Below are 13,315 nucleotides of genomic sequence, written 5' to 3'. Positions count from 1 at the left end.
CCGCTAGTGCTCTCTCTCTCTCAAAAATAAATATTAAAAAATTTTTTTAATGTTCCCATGAATCTTTAAGCATATACTGTAAGCACACTGAGGCCTCAGTAAGATGTTCCTAGCTCATCTTATATTGCTACAACCATAGATTGAGCCTTTTCCCCAAGTGGTCCTGTTTTCCTTAATGGAAAAAGGTATTTTAATGAAACCAAGATCTGATTTTAGTGTGTGGTTATTGCTATTAATAATGGATTATTGTTCTCAGGCCCTGAATTAATACTATTTAATGTATAATTCAGATCCTTTCATGATCCTTATTTTGGACATTTGAAAAATGTGTTATTTTGTATAATGTCAGCCTAAATTACTTTCAGTTTTTAAATTATTTTTTAAATTCCAATATAGTTAACTAAATTACTCTCATTTTTATTCTGCTTGCAATTAAGCACAGTTGTTGAAACTTAGACTAAAAATAATTGGAAAATCAAAAAGATTAAGCATTTATGATTTTTCTCCATTTACCTTATCTTGTTTATTATTTCTTGAATAAGTTAGAGATTTAAAATTTTGAGTTCATTTTTTTTTTAAGTTAGAGATTTAAAATTTTGAGTTCATTTTTTTTTTAAGTTTTATTTAAATTCCAGTTTGTTAACATGCATTGTAGTTTCAGGTGTGCAGCAGTGAGTCAGCACTCCATATGTCACCCGGTGCTCATCACAAGTGTCCTCCTTAATCCCCACCACACACTTCACCCATCTCCTCACACACCTCCCATTAGTTTGTTATCTGTAGTTAAGAGTCTGTTTCTTGGTTTGCCCCCTCTTTTTTTTTTTCTCCCTTTGCTCATTTGTTTCTTAAATTCTACATATGAGTGAAGTCATAAGGTATTTGTCTTTCTCTGGCGGACTTACTTCACTTAGCATAGTGTTCCAGCTTCATCCATATCCTTGCAAATGGTAAGATTTCATTCTTTTTTATGGTCAAGCAATATTCTACACTACATCTTTATCCATTCATCAATTGAGAGACATTTGGGGCTATTTCCATAGTTCAGCTAATGTAGATGCTGCTGCTATAAACATCGAGGTGCATGTATCCCTTTGAGTTACTGTTTTTGTATTCGTTGGGTAAATACCTAGTAATATAATTGCTGAATCGTAGGGTTGTTCAGGTTCTAATTTTTTGAGGAACCTCCATACTGTTTCCATAGTGACTGTACTAGAAAAATTTCTGAGTTCTTAACTCATGGCATTTTGATTATAATAATACCTAACATTTTTGAGCACTGACTGTATGCCAGTTCCAACACTAAAGAGCTAATATATCTCCCTGGGGTTTTGTGTCAGTTCTCTAGATTGAAATCCTGACTTTCACACTTACTAGCTTTGTGACAAATTTCTTAAACTTGATGAGTCTCAGTTTGTTCATCTGTAAAATGAGAATACTAACAATTACATATAGTTATTTTAAGGGTTGAAGGTGTTCTTTGCAAAGAGCTTAGAACAGTATCTGGCAAATGGTAAAGACTCAAAAAGATTGTCTTTACTAACATTGAGATGATGGGTTTTGTTCGTTTTGTTTTAGATAGAAAGTGAGCAGGGAAAGGGCAGAGAGAGAGAGAGAGAGAATCCCAAGCAGGTCTCATTCTGTCAGCACAGAGCCCAGCATGGGGCTCCAGCTCACAAAATCATGACCTGAGCCAAGATCAAGAGTCAGACACTTGACCAACTGAACCACCCAGGCACCCTAGAATTATGTCCTTATGTCAGTTTATTCTTCTCAACAATCCTGTAAGTCAGAAATAATTGACTTCCTTTCACAAATGAGTTGACTATGATCTGAACAAGTTAAGTAACATTTGTCTCTGGTCCAACAACTACTAAGTAGCAGAGTGGGGATTCAAACTGAGGTCTCTCCTTCTGCACAAAGGTGTGAAAAAGAAAAAAAGGGGGTCTCTGTCTCTAAGTAAGAGCATGAAGCACTGGAGTAGGAGGGAGCTAAAGGGAATGTGGCAGTGGTCACCACTCTCTTGCATAGTATCTTCCTCCTGTGTCTGTTTCCTTAAGGATTTTATTTGTAAGTAGTCTGTACACCCAACATGGGGCTTGTACTTACAACCCCAAAGTCAAGAGTCACTGAGCTAGCCAGGCACCCCAGAAATCTTAACTTTTAAATGAATTTTAGGGGCATCTGGGGACAGGGCACTCAGTTGAGCATCCAACTCTTGATTTCAGCTAGATCGAGCCCATATTGAGCTCTGTGCTGAGCATGGAGCCTGCTTAAAATTTTCTCTCTCTCAATAAAATTTAAATAAGTAAATAAATAAATGGATTTTAGTTTAATTTTTTTAAACCCTGCTCAGTTACAGTATTTTTCCCCCTACGTAAAGAGGCAAAAGACAGTGGCTCAGATTGTTGTGGAGATTACATATAAGTATCTATAATATAGAGATTTGGAATGCTCTACTTTTTAAGCATTTCGAGTGGTATTCGTTCCTTATATTCATAAGATTTTTGTGTGTTTTATGTGGAATTGTTCTCCAATTTTGAAAAAATTTATTGAACAACATATTAATGAGCAGGTTTGGAAGTCAATAATATTCCTTTTTATGGTAAAAGAAACTACTTATTTAGCTTTTCACTTATTAAAGCTTATGATTTTATTGACAGCAAGACTTCAGCAATCCAGTACAGGCTATTTATTTTAAACTTTTGATTTTATTCATTTCATTTTTTTTAACTGTTTCTTTACTTTTGAGAGAAAGAGAGACAGAGTGCTAACAGGGGAGAGGCAGAGAGAGTGGGAGACACAGAAACCAAAGTGGATTCCAGGCTCTGAGCTGTCAGCACAGAAGCCAACTCAGGGCTTGAACCCACAAACCGTGAGATCATGACCTGAATTGAAGTCAGATGTTTAACTGACTGAGCCACCCAGGTGCCCCTTGATTTTAAAGGAAAACTTTTCAGTTTTGCTCTTAAATTTACAATCTGAATATATTTTCTAAATTACATGCTACAGATAGGCTTCCTTTAAAAAAATTTCTTACTAAATACACACTGGAAAACTAAAATAGGATTTTGTACTAGGGACAGTCATATTTTTTTAGAAACTACTAAAAGTTCAAAATTGTTGCAGAATAAACTTTAAACTAAATGAAATTTGAGCAAATAGCAAGCTTTCAGTTTCCTGTGTGGTTATAGCTTAACGTCTTCTCTTTATGTTTATTCTGTCTCAGGCATTCACTTCTTTAATTTTTAGTGCTAGAGTGGATTTTCTGTTAGTTTTAGGTACTGTACTGCAGACAAATACTGTCAGACTTGTAATAGTAAGAGATACCAACTTGAAAGTGGGAGAAAAAGGGAATAGCAATGAAATAAAAATTTAGAAGTGAAATCATGTAAAAGCGGGAAATAACGCAAAGGCTAATTCAGATTTTAGCTGTGCTCAGCTGTAGTCCCTAGAAACACTGTCAGCTAATCTTTTGTTACCTGCTATACAAACTATCAGTTACCTTGCCTCTAGGGAATTTTCAGGTTAGGAAGAGGCCAGAGGACTACAGGGAACTTTCTTACATGGCTCTGGGAATGTGACAGCTTGTTGCTATATTTTGTAAGTGCTTTTGAAAGAAAACTTGATTTTTCATAATGAGTTTTAAGGTCATAGTGTTTGTTTGACTTTCACACAGGCTAATAGTAATTATTCAGTGCTAGGCACTACATCAAAGATAATGATATGTTTATGGTTTGCCTTGGGAATTGTATTTTTTAATTATTTTTAGTGTTTATTTTTTGATAGAGAGACAGAGTGTGAGTGAGTGAGTGAGTGAGTGGCAGAGGGGGCGGGAGGGGGGGGGGGTGGACATAGAATCCGAAACAGGCTCCAGGCTCTGAGCTATCAGCAGAGAGCCTGATGTGGGGCTCAAACTCATGAAAAACGAGATCATGACCTGAGCTGAAGTCAGACACTTAACTGACTCAGCCACCCAGGTGCCCCTGCCTTGGGAATTTTAAAAGGCAATGTTGTATTTTGAAACAGAATGAGTTAAGTTGACTCCTGTAGATAATAAGACATTGGCATACTTCAGTCTAACTTTCAAAGAGAATTTTTCTTTTTGTTCAAATACATAATACAGTATTATTAACTATAATACTGTGGGTATACATCAGATTTCTAACTGTATTCATCTTATAACTAGAAGTATGTACTCTTTGACCAATATCTCCTCCTTTTTCCCACCCCTGAAGAGAATCTTTAAAAAAGCGTTCACATCTATCTTTCCCTTTAATTAAGGAATTGTTTTATTATTTTAACAAGTAAATATCTTTCGACTGAATTCAATACAAATGTAGTACATTTTTAAAATTTTGTAAATTGAACATATCTCCTGGGTCTCTAAAGGATATAAAAGGATATTCATACCACAAGAAAAGTATTTGAGGGTTTTCAGTATTCATATACATTTTTTTTACTGTGGTACCTGTTACCTGAAGAATTACCTTGTAAACATCCTATACATAGATTTATGATTGCTATAGCTGCAAACTCCCAACTTTCTGTAAGGTGAGAAACAGATTATTAGGGCTTCAGTGGGAGGAAATTTGGTACCAGCATCTAGATTTGGAATTTAAAAGGTACTTTCAAATAGAAATAGTATTCAAGTAGTAATTATATGTCTAGGCTAGCCCCAAATACAGTTAACTGAAGCACTAAACATGTGAAAATGCTTTATTTTTTCCCCAGCCTGCAAATATATATTATTTAGTCAATAATATAGATTATGTGACTTACAAGTGCCTGCAAACTGGACTTCTCTAATGTTTAAGAATGTGGACAAGTCCAAAAGCTATTCATTTAACTAAAGCCAGCTTGCACACAGAAAGCAGTATTTTGCTTGGTATGTGGTTCCAGAGATTAAGACGGCAGTGTAGCCTCTTCCTCAGATATGATAGGAAAGCATATATGATTACAATGTATCTTGAAAAGTACTAATTAGGAGCTGAGAAAATGTCCCAGCATAGAAGAGGAATGATTTTCCATGCGCTTCTCAGAAAGGTTTTATGGAAGATTTGAAATTTGAAGGATGAGTAGGAATTTGCCACGTGGAAGAACAGATCTAGGCTAGAGAACCAATGTATAACAGTGCAGAAACGCAAGGAAAGATGGTGTGTTGGGTGCAGAATGAGAAGATCAGTGTGATTGCATCATAAGGTAAAAGAGAAAATGGTATGGTAATAGGAGAGAATTAAAGGTGAACAGGTGGAAGCCACATTTCTAGGTTACTTTTTTTTTTTTTTTTTTGATAAAAGGCATTTAGACTTTATTCTGTAAGATGGTAGAATTGTGAAGGTGTGATTAAGCATGTTTGGAATATCAGCTTATAAGTTACATATTGTACCTGTTTAAAAAAAATGCCACTTTGACTTGTGCTGGTAGTGATGGCATAACCTATTTAGAATTAATTTAAACATTAAGTTTTAGAAAAGTTTCAGTCTGTGGTTCATTTGAATATAAAACTTTTATCATTGCTTTGCTGTTTCAACAAGTTGAAATTAGATAATTTGCCTTGGTTCTTTTCTTTTGAAAGTGAATTTTGAAGTTTATTTGTTTTGAGAGAGCGAACAAGGGAAGGGCAGAGAAAGAGGGAAAGAGAGAGAATCCCAAGCAGGCTCTGTGCTACATGCTGACCCTGACGTCGGGCTCTGTCTCACGATGGTGAGATCATGACCTGAGCTGAAATCAAGAGTCAGATGCTTAACTGTAGCCACCCAGACATCTCTGAAAGTGAATTTTGAAGCAAGCTAGCAGGTTTCAAATTTTTCAATAAATAAAACAATATTTCTATAAAGTTAATACTTTAAAGTTTATAGATATAGCATTATTATTAAAATTGGCCAAAGTTTTAAGCATTAATATATGATTTGGCATGAAGGAAAATAAGCAAGCATTAAGTAGTATGTGCTTTAAAATAATTTGATATGTGTAAGCAATCTTACCTTTCATTTTAATTTTTTTCAAGAATAATTATTTCTTGATATTTATGTTTAAAAGTTTTTCTTGGACAGAGAAAATGCTGGTTTTTTAAATAGCTTTATTGAAATACCATAAAATTCACTCATTTAAATTATACTATTTTTATCATCCTCAAGTAGACACTTTCTACCTTTTAGCAGTCACTTCCTGTTCTTACCTCCCACACACACAGCTCTAAGCAACTACTAATCTACTTTTTGTCTCTAGGTTCCTATTCTAATATTTCCTAACATATTCTATAAATAGATCATATAATAGGATTTTTGTGACTGGCTTCTTTCTCTTAGCATGATGTTCTCAAGGTGGCCTATATCAACACTTCATTCCTTTTTATTGCTGAATAATACTTAATTGTGTAGATATATCACATTTTATTTATCCATTTATAAGCTGCTGGGCTTTTGGGTTTCCACTTTTTAGCCATCTGAATGATGCTGCTCTTAACATTCATGTGCAGCTTTCTATGGAGGTGTATCTTCTCATTTCTCTTACATGGAATTGCCAAGACATAAGGTAGCTCTGTTTAACCTTCTAGAAACTGTCAGAATGTTTTCCAAAATGACTGCACCACTTTACAGACTTAATGAAGTTTTCAGTGTCTGCACATTCTTGCCAAAACTTGGGATTTATGTGTCCTCAATTTTCGCTACCCTCATGGATATGAAGTGCAATCTCATTGTGATTCTGATTCTCATGTCCTTAGTGGCTAATGATGTTGAGCATCGTTTCATGTATTTATTGGCTGTTTGTCTTTGGAGAAATCTTTTAAGCCTTTTGCCCAGTTTTAATTTCGTTGTCTTTTTGTTGTTGAGTTATAAGAATTCTTTTTATATTCTGGATACTAGACCCTCATGATTTGCAAATACATTCTCCCATTCTGTTGGTTTTCTCTTTTCTTTCTTTATGGTATTGTTTGGAGCCCAAAAGGTTTTAATTGTGATTAAAGTCCAGTTTATTTTTTTTCTTTTTGTTGCTTGTGCCTTTAATGTCATGTTTAAGAATCCTTTGCCAATCCAAGGTCATGAAGATTCACTCCTATACTCTGAGAGTTGTGGTGCTTATGTTTAAGTCTGATCCATTTTGAGTTAATTTTAGTGTAAGGTGTCAGGAAAGGATCTAACTTTATTCTACCTCATGTGGTTCTTTTGTTGAAAAGAATATTGTTTCTCCATTCACATGTCTTAACATATTGTTTAGAAATGAAAGTCATGTAACATGAAATTAACCATTTAAGGTGTATAGTTCAGTGTTAGTACAACCACCACTTCTATCTGATTCTAGCGTTTTGGTGGTTGTGCAGTCACCACTTCTGTCTAGCTCTAATGTTAAGGTACTGAATGGATAGAACTAAATATTTTCAACCTACCAAAAGGAAACTCTTTTTTTATTAAGTAACTACTCATTTTTCAGATATCTTAGCCCCTGGCAGCCATCAGTCTACTCTCTACCTCTGGAGACTTACCCATTCCGGATCTTACATATAGATAGAATCATATAATTGGGACCTTTTATGTCTGGGTTCTTTCATTTAGCGGCTTTTGAAGGATCTTTCACATTGTAGCAGGTATTAATATTTTATTCCTTTGTATAGCTGAAAAATATCCCAGCCATTTTGTTTATCCGTTCATCTCTTGATGAATATTTGTTTTGGTGTATTTGGGGGGCGGATTTACTAAACAAAGATTTTATTTTATTTTATTATTGAAGTATAGTTAACATACATTGTTATATTAGTTTTAAATGTGCAGCATAATGATCTGATAATTCTGTACATTACTCAGTGCTCACGGCAATAAATGCAGCCACCAGGTGTCACCATACAGTGTCATTACAGTGTTATCGACTATATTCCCTATATTGTATTTTCATCTCCATGACTGATTTATTTTATTATTGACAGTTTGTACCTCTTAATCCCTTTCACCAATTTTATCCATCCCCCTACCTGCCTCCCTCTATTAACCACCAGTTTGTTCTCTATAGTTAAGAGTCTGTTTTCTTATTTGTTCATTTGTTTTTTAAATTCTACATCTAAGTGAAATCATATGCCATTTATTCTTCTTTGATTTATTTCACTTAGCATAATACCCTCTAAGTCCATGTTGTAGCACATGGCAAGATGTCATTCTTTTTTATGACTGAGTAATATTCGTGTGTGTGTGTGTGTGTGTGTGTGTGTGTGTGTGTGTGTGTGTGTATTGAGATCTTCTTTATCCGTTTATCTGTCAGTGGACGTTTGGGTTGCTTTTGTATCTTGGCTATTATCATTAATGCTACAGTGAACGTAGGGGTGCATGTATCTTTTGAAATTAGCCTTATGGTTTTGGGGAATAAATACCCAGTAGTGGAATTTTGAATCATCTGGGGGGAGGGGTTGTGTGTTTTGTTTTTTTTTGTTTTGTTTTTTGTGTTTTTTGGGGCTTTTATTTTGAGGAATCTCCATACCAATTTACATTCTCACCAGTACTGCACCAGGGTTACCTCTCCTTCACATCCTGACCAACACTTTTTTTTTTTAATTTTTAAAATGTTGGTTTATTTTTGAGAGAGAAAGAGACAAAGCAGAGGGGCAGAGAGAGAGGAAGACACAGAATCTGAAGCAGGCTCTAGGCTCTGAGCTGTCATCAGGGGCTCAAACTCAAGAACCACGAGATCAGAGGCTCAACTAACTGGCGCTGGGCACCTCCTAACCATCAGTTTTTATTTCTTGTTTTTTTGATACTAGCTAGTCATTCTAACTAGTATAAAGTGATATCTCATTGTGGTTTTGATATGCATTTCCCTGCTGATTACAGTGATACTGAGCATCTTTTCACGTGTCTGTTGGCCATCTGTATGTCTTCTCTGGAAAAAATGCCTAGTCCAGACCTCTGCCCATTTTTTAAGCATACTGTTTGTTTTTTGATGTCGACTTTCTGTGAGTCCTTCATGTATTTTCAATTTTAACCCTTTAATATGATTTACAAATATCTTTTCCCATTCAGTAGTTTGCCTTTTTGTTTTCTTAATGATTTTCTTTGTGTGCAAAAGCCTTCTATTTTGATGTAGTCCCAGTAGTTTATTTTTGCTTTCGTTTCCCTCACCTGAGGAGACATATCTGTAAACATATTGCTGAGGCCACTGTCGAAGAGATTACTGCCTGCATTCCTCCTTTTTTTGGTCATAGATTCATTGGTCCTCTAAGCATGGGTTTATTTCTGGGCTCTTTACCTATTTCCGTTCATCTGTGTGTGTGTTTTTGTGCCAATACCATACGATTTTGATTACTGGAGCTTTGTAATATATCTCAAAACCTGGGTTTGTGATACCTCCAGTTTTATTCTTCTTTCTTCAGAGTGTTCTGGCTATTTAAGGTCTTCTGCTGTTCCACAGATATTTCAGGTTGTGTGTTCTAGTTCTGTATTGGTATTTTGATAGGGATTGCATTGTGTCTTGCTTTGGTTCCTAGTGTATTGTTTTTCAGTGTTTTACTTTCAAGACTTTTGACCTTATATATGAGCATTTTTTAGTTGTATGTTTACAAACACAGGGAACAAAAAGGAAGAGCCATCATTTCCCATTCTTAATTAAGAATGACATATATATGCATCCATTTTCTGTTTATCACAGAGAAAGCATTTAGTAAACATTAGTATCTTCCACCTATTACTTATTTTATAGCCCTTCTATTTTCTAAGTTCATATTCACCATCTCATTTAAGCCTCACAAGAACATTAAGAAGCACAAATATAGGGCATTTTTTAAAAATTGTTCCCATTTTGCATTATACCCTAAGTTATATAGTAAGTAAAGAACAGAGTCTAACCAACAGCAATCTTTTGCCTGAAAATCATGTTTTATGCTGATAATAAAATATTTCTAAGGAAAAAGATTTAGCCATTATGCCCTGAGTCAGTATACCTAATTCTCATGATACCCAAAATTATTCAGTGAAAGATAATTATGCATACCTGTTCTTTTTATATCACAGTTGGAAACTAACCCTCATTTTAATGCAGTTTAAACCCTCATTTTAATATTGGTGGCAAGAGCTAGGGATCACCTCTATACCAGATATTTGTCTTATAGTGAAAGAGCCCAAGCTCTCTAATGCAAGAGAGGAACCGTGTGAATTTTCAATTTGATTCATCAGTATATACTCTTACATATCGACCTATGATAACTGTAGGCTCTCAGAATATTTATTGAGTGGATGAATGAAATACATTGTATATCCACATGACCTATCACTAAATCTCATCATAAATTGCCACTGATGATTCCTGTTAATCTTACAGACTTTTAATCAGCAAACATAACAAAAACTCTTATAGTCTGATACTTTATTTATTAGAATGCCTTTCATTTATAATGCCTTATTAACTATGGCAAGTACCATTTATTCTGCAATCTGGAGATATATAAACTAAGGCATAGAAATGCTTGGTAGCATGCTAGGTAACAACCAAGCCATAGACTTCTTTTAAGAGGCTCGCTACAGCTGTGCTGCCTTATAAAGGCGTTAAAATTTAGTTATCTTAAAGTATCCTAATACTGTTAAAATGTACTTAATATCTTGAGATTTGGTAGATGCAAGCTTGGAGGTGTTATAACCTTTCTATCAATCTAACATTTTTTTGGTGGTTGACTACTTTTAAAAGTTTGATACATGTTCTTCTCTAAGGTACCTTTACATGTGTTTGATTAAATTTTGTTCCACTTGTCAGCTCCATATTCTTCCCTCTCCTGTTAAAATACATTTATACATGATTTTTAAATGTCATTAAACATCAGTCACTTTCAGTTTTTACTAGACTCAGGAATTTTCCTAGTTCAGCCAAACGTCTTCTTCAAAATTGCCAAAGGCTGCTCTCAGGTACGTTGTCGCGTTAAACTCAGCAGATGTTTTGGTTTCCTCTCAGGGGTGGACAGCTCTTCTACCACAAGCAGTGCTTCTCCAGTGCCCAACAGTTACGATGCCCTGGAAGGAGGCAGCTACCCAGGTAATGTGTTTTGTGCGCATCTGATGCTTACCTGAAAAATCCCTGCCCACCAGTTTTTTTCCACACATCAACGTGTATTATGCATATTTAGCGGGCTCTATTTGTAACAAAAAAAAAGGGACATTTTCTCGTACTTCTCAGCCTTAATTTACTAGTTTTAATGGTCCTATAACAACTATAAATGTTGTTTCTGGGAGTCCTAAGGAAATTTATTATTTTATTTTTGTTGTCATGCTCTTTATCTTTTTCCTCTTTTTTTTTATGCTAATAACTTCTTAAGTAAATTTTGTATTTCTGTTCTCATGCTTAGGTCCTTGAATTCCTTCCAACTAGCCTCTGAATATAAATAGTCTTTGACTCTTTACTCCCCCTGTGGCTCCTGGCTGCCTCCACCAGGTAAATAGATTAACCACTTGGGGCTAGATTTTGGAGGCATTACTTTTAACCATATCTGGAAATAACTTTGGTCATTACAAAGGAATAGGAGAGGTGGATAGTTTTTTTTAAAAATTCAAACTTAGGTTTTAATAATTACTAGTCATTTCATCATAATATCTTGTATTGTGAAATTCCTTTACTGTCTGACTCTTAATCTGATTTCTCTCTTTCACTTTTTCTAATGACTTAAATGTTAGGACTAACAGAACAAGTAATTTTGCTCTTTTCTTTACTTCTTACCACTTTGGTAATAATCCAGGATGGAGCTTAGTTTAAGTTGGAGTATGCTGGACTTAACATACTATCTTGCTATCACTATCCTACAAATTGGTAGAAAACTTTCCTCTTCTCACCTTAATATAGAGTTCCCTTTTAGTATTTCAAGAATACTCCAGTAAGCTACCTAGTCTGGGGAAGGATTTTTTTCTCTAGGCATGCACACGTGTGTAAGAAATTATGGACCATTCCAGAAACAATCGCTATTATCAAAATATTTTAGAAGAGTAAATTGGCTCACTATAAGGTGAATACTACATGTGGAATCACTGTATTATATACTTGAAACTAACATTGTATATTAACCATACTGGAATTTTCTTTAAGTTGTTAATTAAGGAAAACTTTTAAAAGATGAATAACTATATTATATTTCATGGTAAGATTTCAAATTAACCTAAAAAGATTACCCTGGTATGAAATACCACATGTAGTTAAAAGGTCATGGCCTTGGAATTTGACCTTGCTTTGTCTATATTCATTTCATCAAAAATTTTTTTTAATTTTAATGTTTGTTTTGAGAAAGAGAGTGAGCAAGTGGTGGAAAAGGCAGAGAGAAAAGGTGAGACAGAATCCCAAGCAGGCTCCCTGCTGTCAGCACAGAGCCTGACTCAGGGCTTGATCCCACAAACCATGAGACCATAACTTGAGCCCAAATCAAGCATTGGACACTTAACTGACTGAGCCACCCAGGCATCCCTTTTATGAACCAATTTTAATCTCATTATGAACTCTGCTTTGACACTAAGTGGGTGAACTTGGGGGCAAGTTTTCTAGCTGTTTATTATACTGCACCAAAATTAAAGATGTGAATATTTTTAGCAGTGAGATAAAATGAATTGAAAATACTATGTGTTAGGTACTAGGATAGATCTAGGACTATAGAAATGTATGTTGTCCCTTTCCTAAAGGAGGGGAGAAGTTTCAGACCTCCACGTTTATGACTCCAGTTTTTTATTTCTTAGGCTGATGACAGTTACCATGTTAAGAGACCTTCCTACCTCTTTTCCCTGTGAGGAGGGGTAAGCAGGATATGACAATACACAAATGCTCTTATCCTAGTAAGCAATCTGGGAGGTTACCAGAAAGCCAGTAAGCCAGCCCTTGCCTCATTAGCACAAGATGATAGAAAAACGTCTAGGAGGGATGTCTGGGTGGCTCAGTCGGTTAAGCCTCTGACTTTGGCTCACATCAGATCTCACATTCGTGGGTTCGAGCCCCGTATCACTCTGCTGACAGCTCAGAGCCTGGAGCCTGCTTCTGGTTCTGTGTCTCCTTCTCTCTCTGCCCTTCCTCCTCATGCTCTGTTTCTCTCTGTATCAAAAATAAATAAAACATTTAAAAAAATGTCTAGGAATATATCTTCAAAATGAAAGCCAATAGATACTGTCAATAGAAAGATAAGAGTCTTCAAGAATCTCTAAAGAATAAATATTAAGTCACATGTTTTTAAGAGCATTTTTTTTTTCAGAGTCTGGTCGCTGGTGAAGAATTTAATTTTGGCATGAAAAAGTAAAATTCATATATACTATGTAGATTTGACTTAAAAACTAACCACATAGCAACATGTTAATAGTGGTATGTGTAGGAGAGTAAT

The 13,315-nt window shown here is 35.2% G+C and overlaps 1 protein-coding gene across 1 annotated transcript in view; it reads left to right on the top strand.

Moving 5' to 3' along the window:
• Positions 1-13,315, top strand: part of SEC24B (SEC24 homolog B, COPII coat complex component) — a 97,608-nt gene that overhangs the window by 44,210 nt on the left and 40,083 nt on the right. The window contains exon 6 of the mRNA XM_029951340.1: positions 10,924-11,004. Coding sequence (XP_029807200.1) covers positions 10,924-11,004 — 81 coding nt within the window. The remainder of the gene's footprint in view (positions 1-10,923; positions 11,005-13,315) is intronic.

The sequence above is a fragment of the Suricata suricatta genome, chromosome 1 (assembly GCF_006229205.1).
Source record: "Suricata suricatta isolate VVHF042 chromosome 1, meerkat_22Aug2017_6uvM2_HiC, whole genome shotgun sequence".
Classification (NCBI taxonomy): Eukaryota; Metazoa; Chordata; class Mammalia; order Carnivora; family Herpestidae; genus Suricata; species Suricata suricatta.
This window is presented reverse-complemented; position numbering and strand designations above follow the sequence as displayed.